At 42.4% G+C, this 17,614-nt stretch overlaps 1 protein-coding gene across 1 annotated transcript in view; it reads right to left on the reverse strand.

Annotated features, from left to right (window-relative positions):
- The window catches only part of NSMCE2 (non-SMC element 2, MMS21 homolog (S. cerevisiae)), a 282,320-nt gene that overhangs the window by 175,067 nt on the left and 89,639 nt on the right, over positions 1-17,614 (reverse strand). Inside the window, exon 3 of the mRNA XM_006879296.1 lies at positions 14,745-14,898. Within this exon, the coding sequence (XP_006879358.1) occupies positions 14,745-14,898 (154 nt within the window). The remainder of the gene's footprint in view (positions 1-14,744; positions 14,899-17,614) is intronic.

Genomic DNA, 17,614 nt, shown 5'->3' on the forward strand with positions numbered 1-17,614 from the left:
GATCTGTTGCTCACAGGGTTGCTAAGAGTCATACTTAACAATACCGAACAACAACCCTACTCCTATTTCTTCTCCAAATTGTGTAATGCACTATTGTGAACTGTCCTGCAGTTCTCTCGTGACCTGGCTCGCTCTTTCTTCCTTATCCTAACACATGACATGCTCACACTTATTAAGGCTAGCCCAGTGCTCTGCACACAATAGTGTGCTTATTCCTATCTTCTCTAGATGCATGTTGAGCTGCTGTTAGGTGCTGTCAAGGCTCGTATGATTTACAGCAACCCTATGAACAACAGATCTAAACCGCGTCCTGTCCTGTGCCATCCTCACACTCCCTGACACGCCCGAGCCCACTGCTGCAGTCACTGTCAGTCCACCTGGTTGAGGTTCTTCCTCTCTCTCACCTTTGCTCCACCCTTCCAAGCAAGATGTCCTTCTCCAAGGAATAAACTCTCCATACACAGAAGCAGACAAACACACATATACAATGCACACGCACACACACACACACGTATACATAGATGTTGTTATGTCCACCGAGAAGGAATCAATTCTTAGCTGACCCTCCAGTGGCTTTTCGGAGGCTGTAAGTTGCACAGGAAGAGACTGCTCATCTTTCTCCTGCAGAGAAGCTGGTGGATTCGAACTGTCCGCCGTGGGGTTGGCAGTGAAACTCTTTACTCAAAAGGATAGTTGGGGGAGGGGAATCCACAGGTGATTTTTATGAAAACTAAACAGCCAAGGTCAAATGATAAAGTCAATTCCCTACGGTAGATCTATTGTATAAGATCTATTGTATAAGAGTGTCCCTGAGGTAGTAAAGGTCCATAAAGCGTGCAGACGGGGCAGCCGCGGGCACCGTCCACGAGCTCTACCCTGACCTGTCAGCATTCACGGGAGGACAGGGAGGGGCTCACATTGCGAACAGGACCATCCCTCTCCTGACACCGAGTTCCTGCTTCTCCATCAAAAAAAGGTTGTCAAAGCCCATAGAGCGCTGCCACATCACCTGCTCCCCCTCTCCCCAACTTTGACAATTACAGAACATTCACCAATACTTGACAGTCTGGCAACATGTCACCATTCTTTAAAATCTGAGTGTGTTAGCAAAACGAGTGAAATGCTTTGAGCTTCTTTCCTGGCACTTAAGAACTGCGAGCAACTTTGAAAATGTGCATTCTCTGAAATACTATTACAGGAAATGTCTTTAATAACCTAAAAATAAAATCAGATTAATAACATTTGGATTAAGTTACAAGTTATCATTCACATATAATATCTGATTTAATCTTTACACAACTCTGACAGGGAGTTAGCATTATTATAATGATTACCTGGGCCTTATAGCAAAGTAATTTTCAATATACTTGATCAAGAACACAAACCATTACTTGGTTAAGCCAGATTCAGGGCTCACTTATTTAAAATTCTGAAATCCTGGATCTTTCCACAGCTTGGACAATACTTATCCCTAACACTGTTATCAACCAATGGAGATGATGAAATAAATCATTGGATAGAAAAATTATCAAGGGAAAAAATATTCAATGGCTAACAGACATTTTAACAGCTACCAGGAAAATATCTGTGAAAAACTGCACTTAAGCATCAGAAATACATGAACATGATCCTTATTTTGGGAGAAGGATGGGCAATCTCCTCCTGTGCAATTTACTGCCTCCGAAAATCCACCGGAGGGTCAGCTGTGGGTGAGTCCCGACTTGACGGTACAAACCACCCTGATCATGATTAACGGTGCCAATTATATTTATGAATACACATCTCGGATTCAGAGTATTCCCATTAAAATATTGTAAAGTGAGTAGACGTGTGCCAAACGCTAGAATAAGCCCCATAAGGGCAGAGTTGCATCTACCTTATCTTCTGCTGCATTCCCAGGACCCTCAGTAAGCATTTGTTGAATGAATGCTAAACATAACCGAAGTATAGAAATAAGGACCTCAGACATAAAGGAATAAAGATAGCTTATATTCAAACCCAAAAGAGCAAGTACGATTCAGCTCACTAGCTAATTACTGTGCAATTTATACATGTCTGTAACTGTGCTAAAAGCTATTTACAGATTCTTACTTTTAGACGTAAGCTTCGTGAGTGCCAGTTCGTCTCCAACACAGCCCTAGCTAAATGTCCTGGGTCACCCGCTCACTGCCATCGAGGCAGTTCTGACTCACAGCTGACCCCCTGTCGTGTTTCTGAGGCTGTAAGCGGCAGGGAAGGAGAATGTCAGTCCTTCTTCCTCAGAGCGGCTGGTGGACTGGAATCATCACAGAGCCACGGCCTTTGGAGTTACCAGTACAGCTCTTTACAGACTAGGCCACCAGAGCTCACAACCTCTATGACATTAGTTATCTGCAATCCTAGCTGTATATGTAATGTATACAGAGCTCTGGATGCCTACTGGAAAGACGCTGTGCTGCAATCCTGAAGGCACACAGTTCACTGTAACCTCGAAGGCACGCAGTTCAAATCCAACAGCTGCTCTGTGGAAAAAGAATGAGCAATCCCCTCCCGTGCAATTAACTGCCTCAGAAAAATTGTCCGCGTGTAGGCTATGGGTTGATTCTGACTCGATGGTACACGGCACCAAAAGATGTATATTAGCAATACATGAGGAACTTCAAACAAAACAAAAACAACAATGCCCACTATCCTACCATGGAGAACAATGGGTGGCTGGAAAGTACAAACTTGGTGACAGATATGAGGCCAGAAATAGAAAGACTGAATTGTGTATGTCCAGTGATTTATTCACTGAAAACAGATTTTTTTAAAAAAGCACAGACTTTACACATGGACCTCACCAGATGGACTGCACAGAAATCAGACTAACTCCATCAATGGAAGGACCACCTGAAGCGGCTCAACATCAGCTCTCAAATCCAGACCAGGTGTCGTTCACAGCCCGACTATAATAGAACATTTCAGTCCCTGGGAGGACAGCATTACATCCTTTCAGGTGTGATCTATTTCATCAAAACAAGAAAACTGTATCTAGAACAAGATCTGAATAGATCATTTCCTGTTGCTGTGTGCCGTGGAACTGAAACCGCCTCACAGCTGATCCTCCAGCAGGTTGTCAGAGGGAGTAAATCACCTGAGAGGAGACTTGTCCCAGGAGCTGCTGGTGGATTCGAGCTGCGTACTTTTAGTACCTTTAGGATCGCAGAGTGGCTTTCTACCACCAGGCCACCAGAGCTCCCTAGGCAGTAACTTCCTAGCCCTCTCCATTTCACTGCTAAGCATGCTTCCCTAGTCATCTGTGCACTGACATTCCTAATACATTGGAAGGGTTCAGACATTATTATTATTGCACAATAAGGGTCTTTTGCAATTGCAAATATCTTCATTTTAGTGATCAGTTCCTCACGGTGATTACAAGTTTTTAATAACAAGGGCTTGACCCTGGAGTCAAAGCGTGGAGGTGTCCTGCTTGAGACGGTGGGAGGCTCAGGTGAGACCTGCTCTGTAAATTAGTGTCAATGGTGCCCCCTGGAACTGACCCATTCAAAACTGTACAGGCAAAGACAAGACTGAGGAGGCAGGACACTTGACTTTGTCTCAACCTTGACTTCAACTATAAAACATAACTAATAGTACTTATCCACTGGCTTCAATGCCAATAAAAAAATGCACAAGCAAATCTTTTTAAAACATTAAAAACCCTCTAAATGCAATTCATAAACTTCTACTTTGGTTATATCCAAAAGCATGTTTTAATACATAAAGAAACAACCCTCCTCTACAAGAACTAGTCATGATTTCTGATGTCTGATGGCCGAAGCGACAGGGCCCTTGGCAATAAACCACCATCAGCGCACACTGAGTGAGGGTGTTAACACAAGGAGGTCCCCGGTGATGACCAGGTCACTCTCACTGCATGGCACACTCACTAAGCAGTGGGCAGAGAGAAGGGCCCATCCTGGATGAAACCAGAGCATCCAGGCACGACTAGGGCATCCAGGTGTCACTTCCAAGTCTTTTCAAACCTGTACAAAGAAGTCTTTTCTAAGAAAACAGCCTCCCAGGCAAGCGAGTCACTGGTAGCAAGGAGCTGTTGTTGAGTGAGCTGAGTGACTTTGTTTTCCTGATTAGGAAACTATGTGGTTAGATGAAGGGATAAATGTGTGTGAGAGAGTGTGTGTGTGTGTGTGTGTGTGTGTGTGTATGTGTGTGTGTGTGCGCGCACGCACATGTCTTAATAACACTGCAGGGTAGATGGGAGCTGGGCAGAAGCAACGGCTTACTACCCAGAATTGTTTATGAATGTGTGTTAAATACCTTTTTGAAATATGCTTATTGGCCATCTGTATATCTTCCTTTGGGAAGTGTCTACTCAAGCCTTTGCCAAGTCTTTTTAATTGGATTATTTCTTTTATTATTATTAGTAGTTGTTCTTTATATAGTCTCCATACAGCATATGTTAGCAATAAAGAGCACGATGCAGATCTCTATTCATCTGGAAAGGCCCTGAGAGATAAAACCCGCCGGCCCCTCCTCCGCCTTCACGCTTGAGGACGTTCAGATCTAGACTTTGAAAGAGATTGTCAGATGGAACACTGCCCACTGATTTAGGGGCAAAACCAGGCCTTCTGACTCCGAGCAGGATGCCTTTTCCATTATGGCACACGAAATGAACTGCCAATGAGTCACTCCTAACTCAAGACGCCTGTGGGTGTACGTGCAGGGCTGGCAGCCCAGTGGCTGGTTTTCTGGAAGCAGAGAGATCACCAGGTCTTTCTCTGAGGTGCCTCTGGGTGCACTCATACCATCTGCCTCAGCGCAGGGATTCCCACACTCGTCTGAATGTGAAAATTAAGCCATTTTCCTTGATTACACACACTGTTGTTCAGTAGAAATGTATCTTCGTGCCAGTGGCTCTGAACTCCCGTATGCACAAGCTGGCTGTTCCCCTCTACCAGTCATACACACATGGCAACATTGCATTACAGCGGTCTTACAAAAGCAAACACTATTAACCTGATACATACATGTCTTTTAGAAATGAAAATACCTAGAAATGCTCAGCAAGTTGGTCTGACCCTCCTAGCATACATAACAATTATAACACTTCAGTCATTTGAACGTCAGGAATTACAGTTTAACAAACTATTTTCTCTGGCATGACGCAGGTCATCCACTGGACACGCACTGCTCGGCCCTCCTCTCAATTCAGGCGGCTTTCTGGGCACGGAGGGCCTCACACTTTCAAAATAAGCCCCCACTTATGGAGGAGAAACACCCTGCGCTCTCAGTTTGCGTTCAACGCTGCTGCTGACTTCCTTTGTCCCTGGATAACTGAGCTGTTCTTGAATTACAGCCGTCCTTCACTCAAACTTCCCTTTTCCTGGTGAATGCGTTGGCTCTCCTTGTGCACACCTGACCGTGAGACACTGCGTAAATATGTCACCGCTCAGGGTTTTATCACAGAGTGTGCAGACTGCTAAAAACAGACCCTGCGTTTTCTCATGCATTCCTCCCCTGGACGCGGATGTGCGAAGACTGAGGTGAGGCATGTGTAAGACATTACTGCCTTTGTGCCTGAAATACATTTCATGGGATCTGTTCTAAACTTGTAGGGCCAATAAATATCCCAATTCTTCCCCGTCACAACTCAGCACACAGCTCGTGTTGTTTGCAATGACAAAACCGTGGATCTAGTAAAGAGGGTCTCACTCTATAATTTGTCTCATTCTATAATCTGTAACCTTGAGCAAATAATTTACTCTTTATGAGCTTTATTTCTTTCTCTATCAGGCCGCTTCTTAAGCATCTATACTCAAGCCAACAGGAAGTGCAGATGAATTAAGAACCATCTGAAGCCTGACGTCATTCCCAACACAGGACTCTAAATGAAAGTGGCAAAGAAAGAGCTGCTCTCTCTGCTAGACCACACACACACACACACACACACACACACACACACACACACACATCATCAGAAAACATCAATGTGGCTCTAGGACCTGGGAGACCCATAGTCTTATTAGCAATTTCCCCTGAAAATTCATGAACTTGAACTGAGAGAAAGAAAACAGAAGGAAAGTCTTAGCAGGAGTGAAGGAAAGAATATCAACTTTGGTGTCACCCAAACCTGGAAGAAAGTGGTGCCTGTCTGCTTCACAGAGATTTAAAGACTTAGAAACTGAGAAGATTCTAGGCTGTTCTACAGGTTGAGGAGTTGACTCAATGGAAACAGGTCAGAGAGGTGACAAAATTGTCTACAGAAGAGCCAGCAAATGGAAATTTTCACAAACTTGTTCAAATGTTCCAAAGAGCCAAACTCATGATTCCATTTTTGAGGGATGGTACTATGAAATGAAAAAGTAAAAACTCAAACAAAAAGGAAAAAAAGACCATCAAAATTACGGCCATGGAGTTAAGAGTCAGAACTGACTCAAATGGAACTTCCAATGGGTTTCCAGGGCTGAAAATCACAGGACAGGAGACTGTCCATCGTCCTCCCATGGAGCTGATGGGAGATTTGAACCGCTGAGACATGGAGCAAAACTCCCTCCAGACTGTGACACTGGGTCCCGCTTCAAAATGAAAAAACACATATATTATTTGGTGAGCAAAAGAATAATTCGATTTTTGGGTTTTATTGCTGATTGAGCCACCCTGAGGCTGTATCCACCCACACTATCAGGCTGGTGGTGGTGGTGGTGGTGGGTGGTGGATGGTGTGATGGTTGGTGGTGGTGGTGGGTGAGGTCAGGGGGAGGGGGTGGTAGGGGTGGTGACCGGCTGGTGGTGGTGGCTGGTGGCAGTGGTGGTGGATGTGTCTCATGGACAAGCACCCCTCTTAATGGAAGTTCTCCTGGAGTCCTGCTGGATTCCAAGTCCCTGCCATGGACGCTTCAGAGAGGTGGTGGAAGAAAGATGAGAGCCTTTCACCACTCAATGTTCATACTCACTTGCTGTGTAGTCAGACTCGCAGCTATGTTTTAAGTAAGATGGTAAGGTGGGCAAGAAAAGAATTTTGTGCTAATTCAACAAATATTCACAAAAGAAAAAAACACAAAAAATAAATAATTTTTTTTAAAAAAAGCAAAAGCACATGGGAATCCGTGCCTTCCTGAAGCCAGACGGAGCTTGGGAACAGAGGTGAAGGAAAGGGAAAAGCAGCTGATGAGGCATTAGAAGTGAGCGTGTAAATGGTGTCCCTGGGTGAATCATTTTGGGAAGTGAACGTTCTCTCCCTAGTTTATCAGTCTGGTGATGCAGTGAAGGCAGACGTGGATTTCTCAGCCCATGTAATTACCACATTACAGTATAAATTCCTACATCCTTATGCACAGGCAGGGCCCAGGTTAACGTGTGGTTATGATCTAACCTTCGTAAAGCAGTACATTAAAAATTAAGACAGACACATGACTAACTAATGTTCAATATAAGCCATACCTAACAGTTTGAATTTACAAACTCCACTTAAAGACAGATTAAGGAATGCACTCACTCACAATCTGGGACTGCCTGGGTGGGACACAAGAGTCACTGTTAGGCCCAACAATTTCTAGGTTTTAATCATGGACTCAGTAATCTCAATACTTCATATTTTGCATATGAAAATGATCAAAATATATTGTCTGCATTTGTGGTGAACATCTTGAAATTAGAAATTTTCACTGAAAAAGAGGGCATGCTCTCTTTTATTCTTAACATGCAAATATAGCAAAAAATTATATCTCACTGTAAATTCTGGAAGCAGGAGTGGCATCCACACCCTGAACAACACGCCTCTGTAAATGCCAGGACCTCTGATAAACGACGATAGCTACAGAAAGGCTTCAGGCCTTTTGTTCGTAGGGTTGCTGTGAGTTGTGCTCACGAAGGTAATCAACAACAACACTGTAAATAATTTTAACACTAAAAAAAATCTCAGATTCACAATTATTTTCGAACACAAGAAAGTCTTAATTTTTGAAGGCTTCAAGGCTTCTGTTATCCAATTAATTCCATTTCTGCTTCTGTCCTTAAAACTTTGATGTCTACAAATAACAGGTAAGTAAGAAATCAGAAGGGTACCAGTGAGACTGCTTGATGACTTCTGAAGACTTGAGAAAGTCTCTCTCCAGAGGCATCAGCACAATCAAATGACATTTTCCTGACGGTGAAACTGCAGTAAAGGTCAAGTCGTAACAGTGGAAACAATTTAAGGAAAGCAAGCCAAGAGGAGAGAAAACAAACCTTAACATATTGTTTAGAAAAATGAGAATCGCTCATTCAAGGAAGCCGGACTATGTCTTCCCTGAGCCAAATCACACTGTTTATTTCACAACTTGGGTGAGTGAGAAGATGATTACCATTTAGGGGAATGGAATTCCTGCCTGGGAAGTTGTTCGCTAACTCAACATTGTCACCACCACCAGCATCCCAGCCATTTCGTCAAGAAGCGTGCAAACCACGTTCAATCAGTCTTGATGTACACAACCCCCTGAAGGTGAGAAAGTGGCAGGATCTGGGAGGCAGGCGAACGTCCGAAGTGCCAAGCCAGGGCTCCTGGCCCATCAGCATGGATTCTCTCCTGCTCTGCTCCACTGAGGCTTTTTCTAATGATCACTCAAATCTAAAGTGACCTTTCACAGTTGGCGTTATCTCATGTCATCTTGGTAACAATACCAGGTAGTAACTGGGCCGCCACGCCATTTCTAATAAAAAGGGTTGAGAGTACCCAAAAGAGAAGATGATTTATTCTAAAACAATGTTCGCTCTAGCACCTGGTTGCTAGCGTCTGCCATCAAGGGGATTCTAACTCATTGCTGCTGTATACTGTTGAGTCAGAACTGACCCTTAGCTGACCCTCCAGGAGGGGTGGGGGGTTCAGAGGCAGTTAACTGCCAGGGAGGAGATTGGGACATCATGTTTGGCAGAGTGGAGGGGCGGCGAAGGAGAGGAAGACCTTTGGTGAGATGGATCGATTCTGTGACTGGAGCGGTGGGAATAAGTGTGTTTGAGATGGCTAGGTTGGCACAGGATAGAACAGCATTTAGAGCTCTTGTACGTAGGGTCGCTTTGAGTCACAAGCGACTCAATGGCATATAACAACAACAACAACAACAACTCCCGCAGAGCAGCTGGTGGATTTGACTGCGCGCCCTCGGGACTGCAGCACAGCTTCTGACCTCTAGGCCACCAGTGGCGCCATGTACCAGAGTAAACTGCCCCACAAGGCTCCCTAGGCTGTCATCGACATGGAAGCAGACTGCCAATTGCCAGCTCCTTCTTTCCTGGGAGCTATGGGTGGTTTCAAACCGATGACCTTTCGGTAAGCAGTCACACATGTAACCATGGTGCCACCACAGTTCCTTGCAGGGCCTATCAAGTGGACTACAACTCCCAGCAGCCCTATGTGCCACCCTCACAGTCTCCCGACACGCGTGAGCCCATTGCTACAGTTACTGCCAAGCCTTCTCATTGAGGGTCGCCCTCTCTACAGTACCTGGTAGGATCGATAAAATACGAAATGCAAACTTACTGCCATCAGGCTGGAACGAACTCGGGGCTGGCCCACCAGTGGGTATTCAGAGGCTGCAACTCACACAGGAGGAGACAGCCATCCTTCTCATGAAGAGCCGTGGTGTATTCGAACCACCTGCCTTTGGTTATAAAGTATAACCACCTGAAAGCAAGCTCTCGTCAGTACCGTCAGCGTTAGAGCATCTGGATACGGTATGAGTGCTTCCCCCTGTGCAATCACAACCTTCCAGAGACTTTTTCCTCAGGGCCTAAATCCCGCACTATGAACACACGTCTCTAAGCGAGGGGTCACACTGTCAGCACACAGGAACAATCTCTACTTCCAGCTTGACTCTCCTCATTACTGTACAACACTTGGTCTTGACCTTTCTTTTGCTTTTGAACAAATATTTATTCTGGAGAGTTCTTACGTTATTTCCTATTTGCATACAGTCCTTCCTCCAAGTACAGGGACGGTGACTTTTACCCATCTCAGAGAACCAACAGCAGTGTCTGGTTTATAAGAGACACGTGACAGTCTAAACCTGCCTGAAATAAAAGTGAGAAAATGGTAAAGCTAAAGTTGGAAAAAATCAAAAGAAAGAAAGGTCATGTCTGGTGTCTGGATATGATCTAGCTCAGGGTTTGGTAAACTTTTTCGGTAAAGCACCAGACAGTAAAGATTTCCGGCTTCACAGGCCATGTGTTCTCTATTGCAACTAGTCAACTGTGGCATCGTTGTGTGAAAGCAGCCACCACAGACAACGTATAAACATCAGAATGAACCCATTTGTGTGCCAATAAAACTTTATGGACACAAAAATCTCAATTTCACAAGAAATATTACTCTTTCTATGATTCCCACCCCCAAAAGAACTTAAAAATGTAAAAGCCATCTTTAGTTTTACTGGCCATACCAAAAGAAAAAAAGGAAGCTGGTAGGATTTGGTCTGTGGGTCACCGTTTACTGAGCCCTGGCCTCAACTTGAGGTTCTCAGAGTGAGAATTTCTGGTGGTCAGCAAGATCCTCTCAGCAGGCCCAACCACCATGCAGGAGGCCAGGTTCTCTTCATCCAACTTCAACCAAAACACCATTTCACAACAGCCGGAATGCAGAAGCGAGTTTGAGGATCTACTGCCTTTTATTACACCAGAAACTAAAGAGCTTGGCAAAAACGCCAAATGTGCCACTTCTCCTACTTTTTTCCTTTGAAAAAGAGAGTTGCATTTTATCCAAAACGCTGCCAATGGCAACATTTAATGAGTCCAGTATTGCTATTTAACATGGATTAATCTATATTTTCTAAATTCTTCCGTTTTAATTTCTAATGTGATAAATATCAATAGTCATAACTCATGAATAGTCATAACTCATGAATAGTCATAACTCATGAAACCAAAACATCTGTGGAAATCGTCAATTTGAAGAATGTAAAGAGATTCTAAAGCAAAGCACTGGAGACTTAGCTCAATAAAGACATCCTCTGTCTATTGGTGGACGATGACAAATGGTGGCCACAGCACAGGAAGACAGCTCCATATATGTGTGTGTGTGTGGGGGGGGGGTGGTTTGAACTGTCAATCTCTTGGTTAGCTAGATAAAACTGGGTTAGCTTATTAACGGACCAAGCACATCAGGCTGAAGGGTGTCCAGCCTTTCAGAACACCTTAATATTAATCTCCATCCTGATTTCTGCCACCTAAGCAATGTCTGGCATTTCACTGGTTACAGTCCTGTATGATAAATTTTAACATCATGGATTTATTCTCTAATGGTCTCTTTTCATGAAAGAACCCTTCAGATATCAGTAGACAAAAAAAAAAATCCTTCAAAGTTACTTTGGTAGCTGATGGATTCGAACCATGTCCCTCTGGGACTGGAGCACAGTTTCTTACCAGTAGGCCAAAAGAGCTCCCTGCTTAAATAGGTAGCTTAAACTAAGTAAACTGCTTAGATTTTTCCATTTAAAAAATTATTATTATTATAAAAAATAATTTTTATTATTATAATGTCTTGCCTCCTGAGCATATCAAAACAAACACATTTAATGCCTCATTTATAAACTATAGACCCTGTGCCCTATTTACACAGATACAGTGGGAGCCTGATCTGGTTCAGAACTCTCAAAGGAGCAACAAATCAAAGGAAATTAAGTCCAGTGGACATGGCACAAAGTTAACTGAGAGCACCAAAACAGTGTACTAGGAAACAGACTTTACTAGTAAGGTACACACATTGTATAGAGAATTGCTGAGAACTTAAAAAAAAAAACTCTTAAAAGAGTATCTTAGGGAAAATTACCTCAGAAAAATGTCAGTTCAGCGCCTGCTAGGGCAATCTCTTGTTGCTAAAACAGGTCAAGGTACTCCTGTTTAAAGGCAAGTTGATTGCCCAGACGTGTAGACAAGGAGTTGGAAACAACCTAAGTGCCCATCAACAAACGAATGGCTAGAGAAGCTGTGGTATATTCGCACAATGGAATACTATGCTGCATTAAAAAACAAGGAACTCATGCAATATTATTCAAAATGGTTGACTCTGGAGAACATTATGCTGAGTGAAATATCCCAGTCACAAAAGGACAAATATTACATGATGCCACTGTTGTAGAATGGGACTGTCCTTGGGGTTGGGGAGAGACTGAGTAAGATGGGTTCAATAATGTATACTGCACTGAAACAGAGGAGGGAGAGAACCGTTTAAAAGAGAGATATAACTGGGTATTTCTGGCATCACAGGAGACTAGAGCGAGGGCTACATGGTGGAGGGGACCTGGGGGAGGGTTTGTAAAACAATGAAAGAATCTTTTCTTTTACTTTTCCATAATTTTTGGACTCATGTACTTATAACTTGTTAGTCAAATTTGTGTCTTCTAGGTTGCAACACCCCCATGATACATCTTCAAGGATATGAACATGTACGGCCAAGCACAATCAATAAGAGTGCATCTAAATTCCAAAATCAATCTCCATAATAGTCTATGTGTTTCCTACTGCCAAAGGGGCCCTTTAGAGTAGTGAGAGAAGATCTTCACCCTGAAACCCACAGCGTCCCTTTTCAGCAGGAAGTAGCTAAGAGAATATGCCATCCCCTTTTCCTTATGACTCAGGGTGAAGTCTCTCTCAGGGAGGAGTGATAGGGAATGGCAAAGGACACACTGACAAAGAAGATTAATCAGAACTGGCTTTGACAAGCACTGTGGCATTTGGACAAGATCAAACTGGGAGGAGGGTAGAGAGAATAGTGCAACAATGAATGAGTGGAAGCCCAAAATCTCTGTAAATGTTTATGAAAATTAATAAAATATAATTATAGAAAAAAAAATTACCTAAGTGTTATCAGGTATAGGGAAATCTTACATAAAGAAGTATCTATTTCAATCTAAATTCACCTTATCATAGGTTTGTCTATACACACAATTGTGTATTTATTTGCTGGCGTGGGGAAATTTTCTTGTGTTATTGAACACAGAATTAAAAAAACAATAACTATGATTCCAACATTTATCATTTTGTTAAATATGTTAATTATCAAGTGTTTCCCCACAAATATAAGATTCCAAAGTTTTTTTTGTTTGTTTGTTTTTAATCAGGGGATAGCGCGCACGCAGTCCCCCACTACCACAAATTATGCAGTCGGGTTTCCCGCATTTGGGGAAATCGCAGGGGTCAGCACACCCCAAGTGCAATGGGTGAGCCTCGTCCTGGGAAAATCACCTGTCTGATCATGGTGTTTCCTCTGCCAGGTAAGTATAAGATTCCAAAGTTGTTACAGTTTAAGGAAGTATAACTTCAAATATAACAACACACAATAAAGAGATTTCTGTTTTGGGGTATTTATCCTTCAACTTCTATTATGAAACACCTGAATTATTGGAAATTAGGACTAAACATTACATCTACCATATTTATAAATATTAGTTTTATGCATTTGTTTCCTTTGATCAACATCAAAAGTGAAACTCATGAACATCTTTAATGTCAGAAAGCTGCATGAGCAGATTATTACCTGTTTGGAAGGTTATTATAGACATTGGCGAGAAGAGTGCAAACTACACTCTGAAGAATGAGCTAGCTGGGAAGTTGAATGAAGAGCACAACGTAGAGTTAAAATACGGGAGAAATGCTTACGCCTTAAATGTGCAGGAAAAGCAGGAGTCTCACCACGATTGCAAAACATTCCAAATTGTGAAACCAAAGTTATTTGTAAAATAGACAAAAGTGAAGCAGCTTCCTCAGTCATTTTTTGAGATCTCAGCATCGGTTTAAAGAAAATGCTTATATTTAAAAGAGAGCCTATTTCAAAATATGAAACCCCTTACTAAATACAATGAGGACATGGAAATTCATGCAACAGTCTTATTATACAACAGATTTGCCTCACATGTATATAAACGAAGGTGTGAGACTTGGCACGGATTTGGGCGACCTCTTTTCATTTTTAAAAAATGTTGTTTGCTTCCCTATTCAGTTCTTTACTGAATAAGAGAGTTTAAATTCTAAAGTAAGAAAGATAATAAAACTAAGTGCGATGTAAAAACAGTAAGTTTACAGAAAATCACTACATGGATCAGATGGGGAAGGAGAAAAGGAGGGGTATGTGTCACTCACCCTGTAGAATAAAAACATCCCTCCTCTGGCGAGTAATGCTCACCTGGCTTACATTTTAAAATAAAAGTTAAGTAGATTTTTTAAAAAACCCAAGTATAATAAAGTCATTAAGAAGGCAATAAATTTAAAACTCATCTAAAATTTATTCTACCACAAAATTAGAAGGAATCAAGAGAATTTGTTGTCCATATTTGAGAAAGAGGAGACAAAAAGAGTTAAAACCCTCTGAGAAAATATTGCTAATATGCCAAAGCCGCCAAATCAGAATAAATTGTGGTTATTTTAAAGCTTGGCACAGCAGCCTGAAATATGGAAAAACCGCGGCCATTGTTTTAACAAATGGAACCAAGAAGACTGAACAGGTCTTTGCTTAAATTTTGTTCTCCCAACTCCCCTCCCGGGCATGGGATCATGTTCGATGGCTTTGTCTGTCTGCTGGAGAATTTTCCCAGCATTTTGTGGAAACTGTTGGCTTTCAAAGCTGGAGGCTGATTTGGACCAGAAGTTAGACAAAAAACACAGAATTAGAACAAAAACAAAAAGCAATTCAGAAAGGATCAAGCCAAGCAGATAAGCACACTTTTTTTTCTGGGAGTGTTCATCAAGACAGTTCTCGAATTCATTAAAGTCAAAACAAAGCAAAGCATGCAAACTTACACTGCTTCCTCAGTTCTTTCAGCTGCTGTTTAAATTGCACGTATTTCTCATTTTTTTGAAAGTCTGCATCAGAATTCTTATTCTGCAACGCCGTAAATTTCTTCTCCACTAATAATTTTAAATCTGGTACATTGTCTGGACGTTCTTCTTTCACCTGGGGAAGATGACAAGATTACCTTACATGTTAACAACAATAATGTTAATCAAATTGTGTAATGTTATTTTAATACCATCTGTATTCAAGTGAAAAATAGAAGGAGGCAGAAAACAGAATTCCCCCAACAAGAACCCAGAGAGGTGGAGGCTTGTTCTAGAACACACTGCTGGTAAACTGTGTCTTCATCCGATTTCAACTTTCTTCAACGACTGCCCTTCAATGGTCAGACTAACTTGCTGACTCTTGGTAAATCCTGGGGGAAACTCCACAGTAGTTCAACTCTGTGACCTTCAACTTCACCTGAACCAGCGCATCACCACTTAATCCTATCGCCCAGGTCTGCTCAGTTCACTCTTACTGCCCCCAACAGTGTTTACTCCATCCTGCTTTCTCAAGAATCCTCTTTTCCTGGCCACCTGCCTCAACAGAGGAGAGTAAGTCCCACCTTACTAAAGACACCGAGGCTTTAAACTTGATCTTTCACAATTTCCAGCCACAATAAGAAGTTATCCCCCTTGCTCTGTTCAACCTATGTTTGTGGGGTTTTTTTGGTTGTTGTTTTGTTTTTTGGGTTTGTTTTTTTTTTGTCTCATCTAATATTTAGATGACTAGGGAGGATAGAAGGAGAATTGACACCTTTGAGCTGTGGTGCTGGAGAAGAGTACTGAATGTACCATGGACTGCCAAGAAAACAGATTCATCCTAGGGAGGGTTAAACCAGGCTGCTCCTTGGAGGCAAGGATTCTGGGGCTTCGTCTGACATACTTTGGACATGTAAGGAGAGACAGGTCTTTAGAGAGGGACATCATGCTGGGTAGAGTAGAGGGACAGCGCAGGAGGGGAAGACCCTCTATGAGGTGGATTGATTCAGTGACTGGGGTAATCGGGATGGGTGTGTCAGAGGCCATGCGACTGGCACAGGATAGAGCAGAGTTTAGGGCTGTTGTACATAGGGTCATTATGAGTCACAAACGACTCGACGGCACATAACAACATCATCTAATATCTTACTTTAAAATTTTCAAATAGAAAAAAGTTGAAGACTTGAGTTATGCACACTTGTTCCTCAACCTCTGGGCTGCCACCGTAAGCATTTTTTTTCTGTTTTAACACCTGTGGTCTTCAACCTTGTTCTTAATTTCATCTTTTCAATTATTATTCAAGACAAACTCCTTTTTTCTGTAAGTTCTCCAATTCCCCCCTCAGCCCCGCCTTCAGATTAACTTGGTATTTCCTTACTTGGAAATTATCTTTCATCATCTTGTCTACCAATTTTCTCTTCATAGTCTAAGTTGCTTAGGGGGAAAATGATTTCTACCCACCAACCCTCCTTCCTCATCCTCCAAGTTTAGTCTCCTCATCAAGCTGCTGACCCTACTGCTTCAGGGAAATTGTGTTCTCTGTCTTCATCCTTGGTTCCTTGAGTCACTGGCCCTTTGCTGAGACTCTGGTCATCAAGCACAATCCAGGAAACTCTCTGTCATGGCCTGATACACATCAGAGAGACCTGCATCAGAGCATAAATTAACAGTCTAGTGCACTGACTTGTATGTTTCTTTCCTCTAAAAAAAGGTGAACTCTGAAAGCTACATTCTTTGAAAATATACTATGATGCTGTACGCAGAACACAGAGGTGATAGTATTTTTTAATAAAACAATTAATTAATCTTACTAGTTCCAAATAGAAAACCACAAAACCCAAATCTACCATCAGTTAATTTCAACTCAGGAAACAAAAGAGGGCAAAGTAGAAAGAGGCTGCAGGTCTGCAGACTTGCCGCAACTTTCTGTCCTAGAGTTGATAATGGGTTCAAACAGCTGAATATTTGGTTAGCAGCCCAACACTTCGCTCACTACATCACCAGGCTCTAAATGTAATTACCACAAGCATCCTCAACTTATCAACTAGTCGTCATCAAGTACACAACACGCAACCAGTAGCAGTGCTCTGCACACTTTACAAGCTGGAAGATAACATAAGAGGTCATCTAGTCACGATCTCCTATCTCAGTTTTTCAAGTAATGAGACAGAAAGAAGATCTATTATTTGGCTACAATCAGCTAATTACTTTGAGACAAAGACTATAAAGAATCTTGGTGTTTGGGTACAAGCCAATGGATCTATTTCCACTCTTCCTCAATCTGAGTATCTGAGTGTATAATCCAAAAAAGATGTGCAACCTATCTGCTTTGATTCACCTTTGTCACAGAGAAAAGGCGAATCATTCCTGCCTTGCTGAGGAGTGGAATGTGGAATGCTGCTCACCAGAAAGCTGGAACCTCTACTCTATCAGCAGCTCCATGTAACAAAGTCGGCAGTCTTGTCCCTTCCTATAATGATCTACAGTTTCAGACAATGAAAGGGTCCTATGAGTTGGAATGGACTATGGCTCTGGTTTCTGGGTTGTTATAAAGGAGCCCTGGTTCCTTTATAACAGGAGCCCTGGTTCCATGATGGTTAAAGCACTTGACCTCTAACCAAAAGAATGGTAGTGTGAGCCCATGAGACACTCTATGGAAGATGTGAAAATCTCAGAGCCTCAGAAACTCCACAGAGTGGTTCTACGATGCCCTTCCTGTAAGGTCACTGGAGTTGGCAATGACTTGATGGTGCTCATCGAAATTCTAAATCTGATGAGGCCAATCTATAATGAAAACTGAGTGTAGGGATGACTCAGTTGTAGAAATGTCCTTCTCACGGGGCAGATTCCGC

Source organism: Elephantulus edwardii, unplaced genomic scaffold (genome assembly GCF_000299155.1).
Source record: "Elephantulus edwardii isolate Elephantulus edwardi_28Jun2011 unplaced genomic scaffold, EleEdw1.0 scaffold00003, whole genome shotgun sequence".
NCBI lineage: Eukaryota > Metazoa > Chordata > Mammalia > Macroscelidea > Macroscelididae > Elephantulus > Elephantulus edwardii.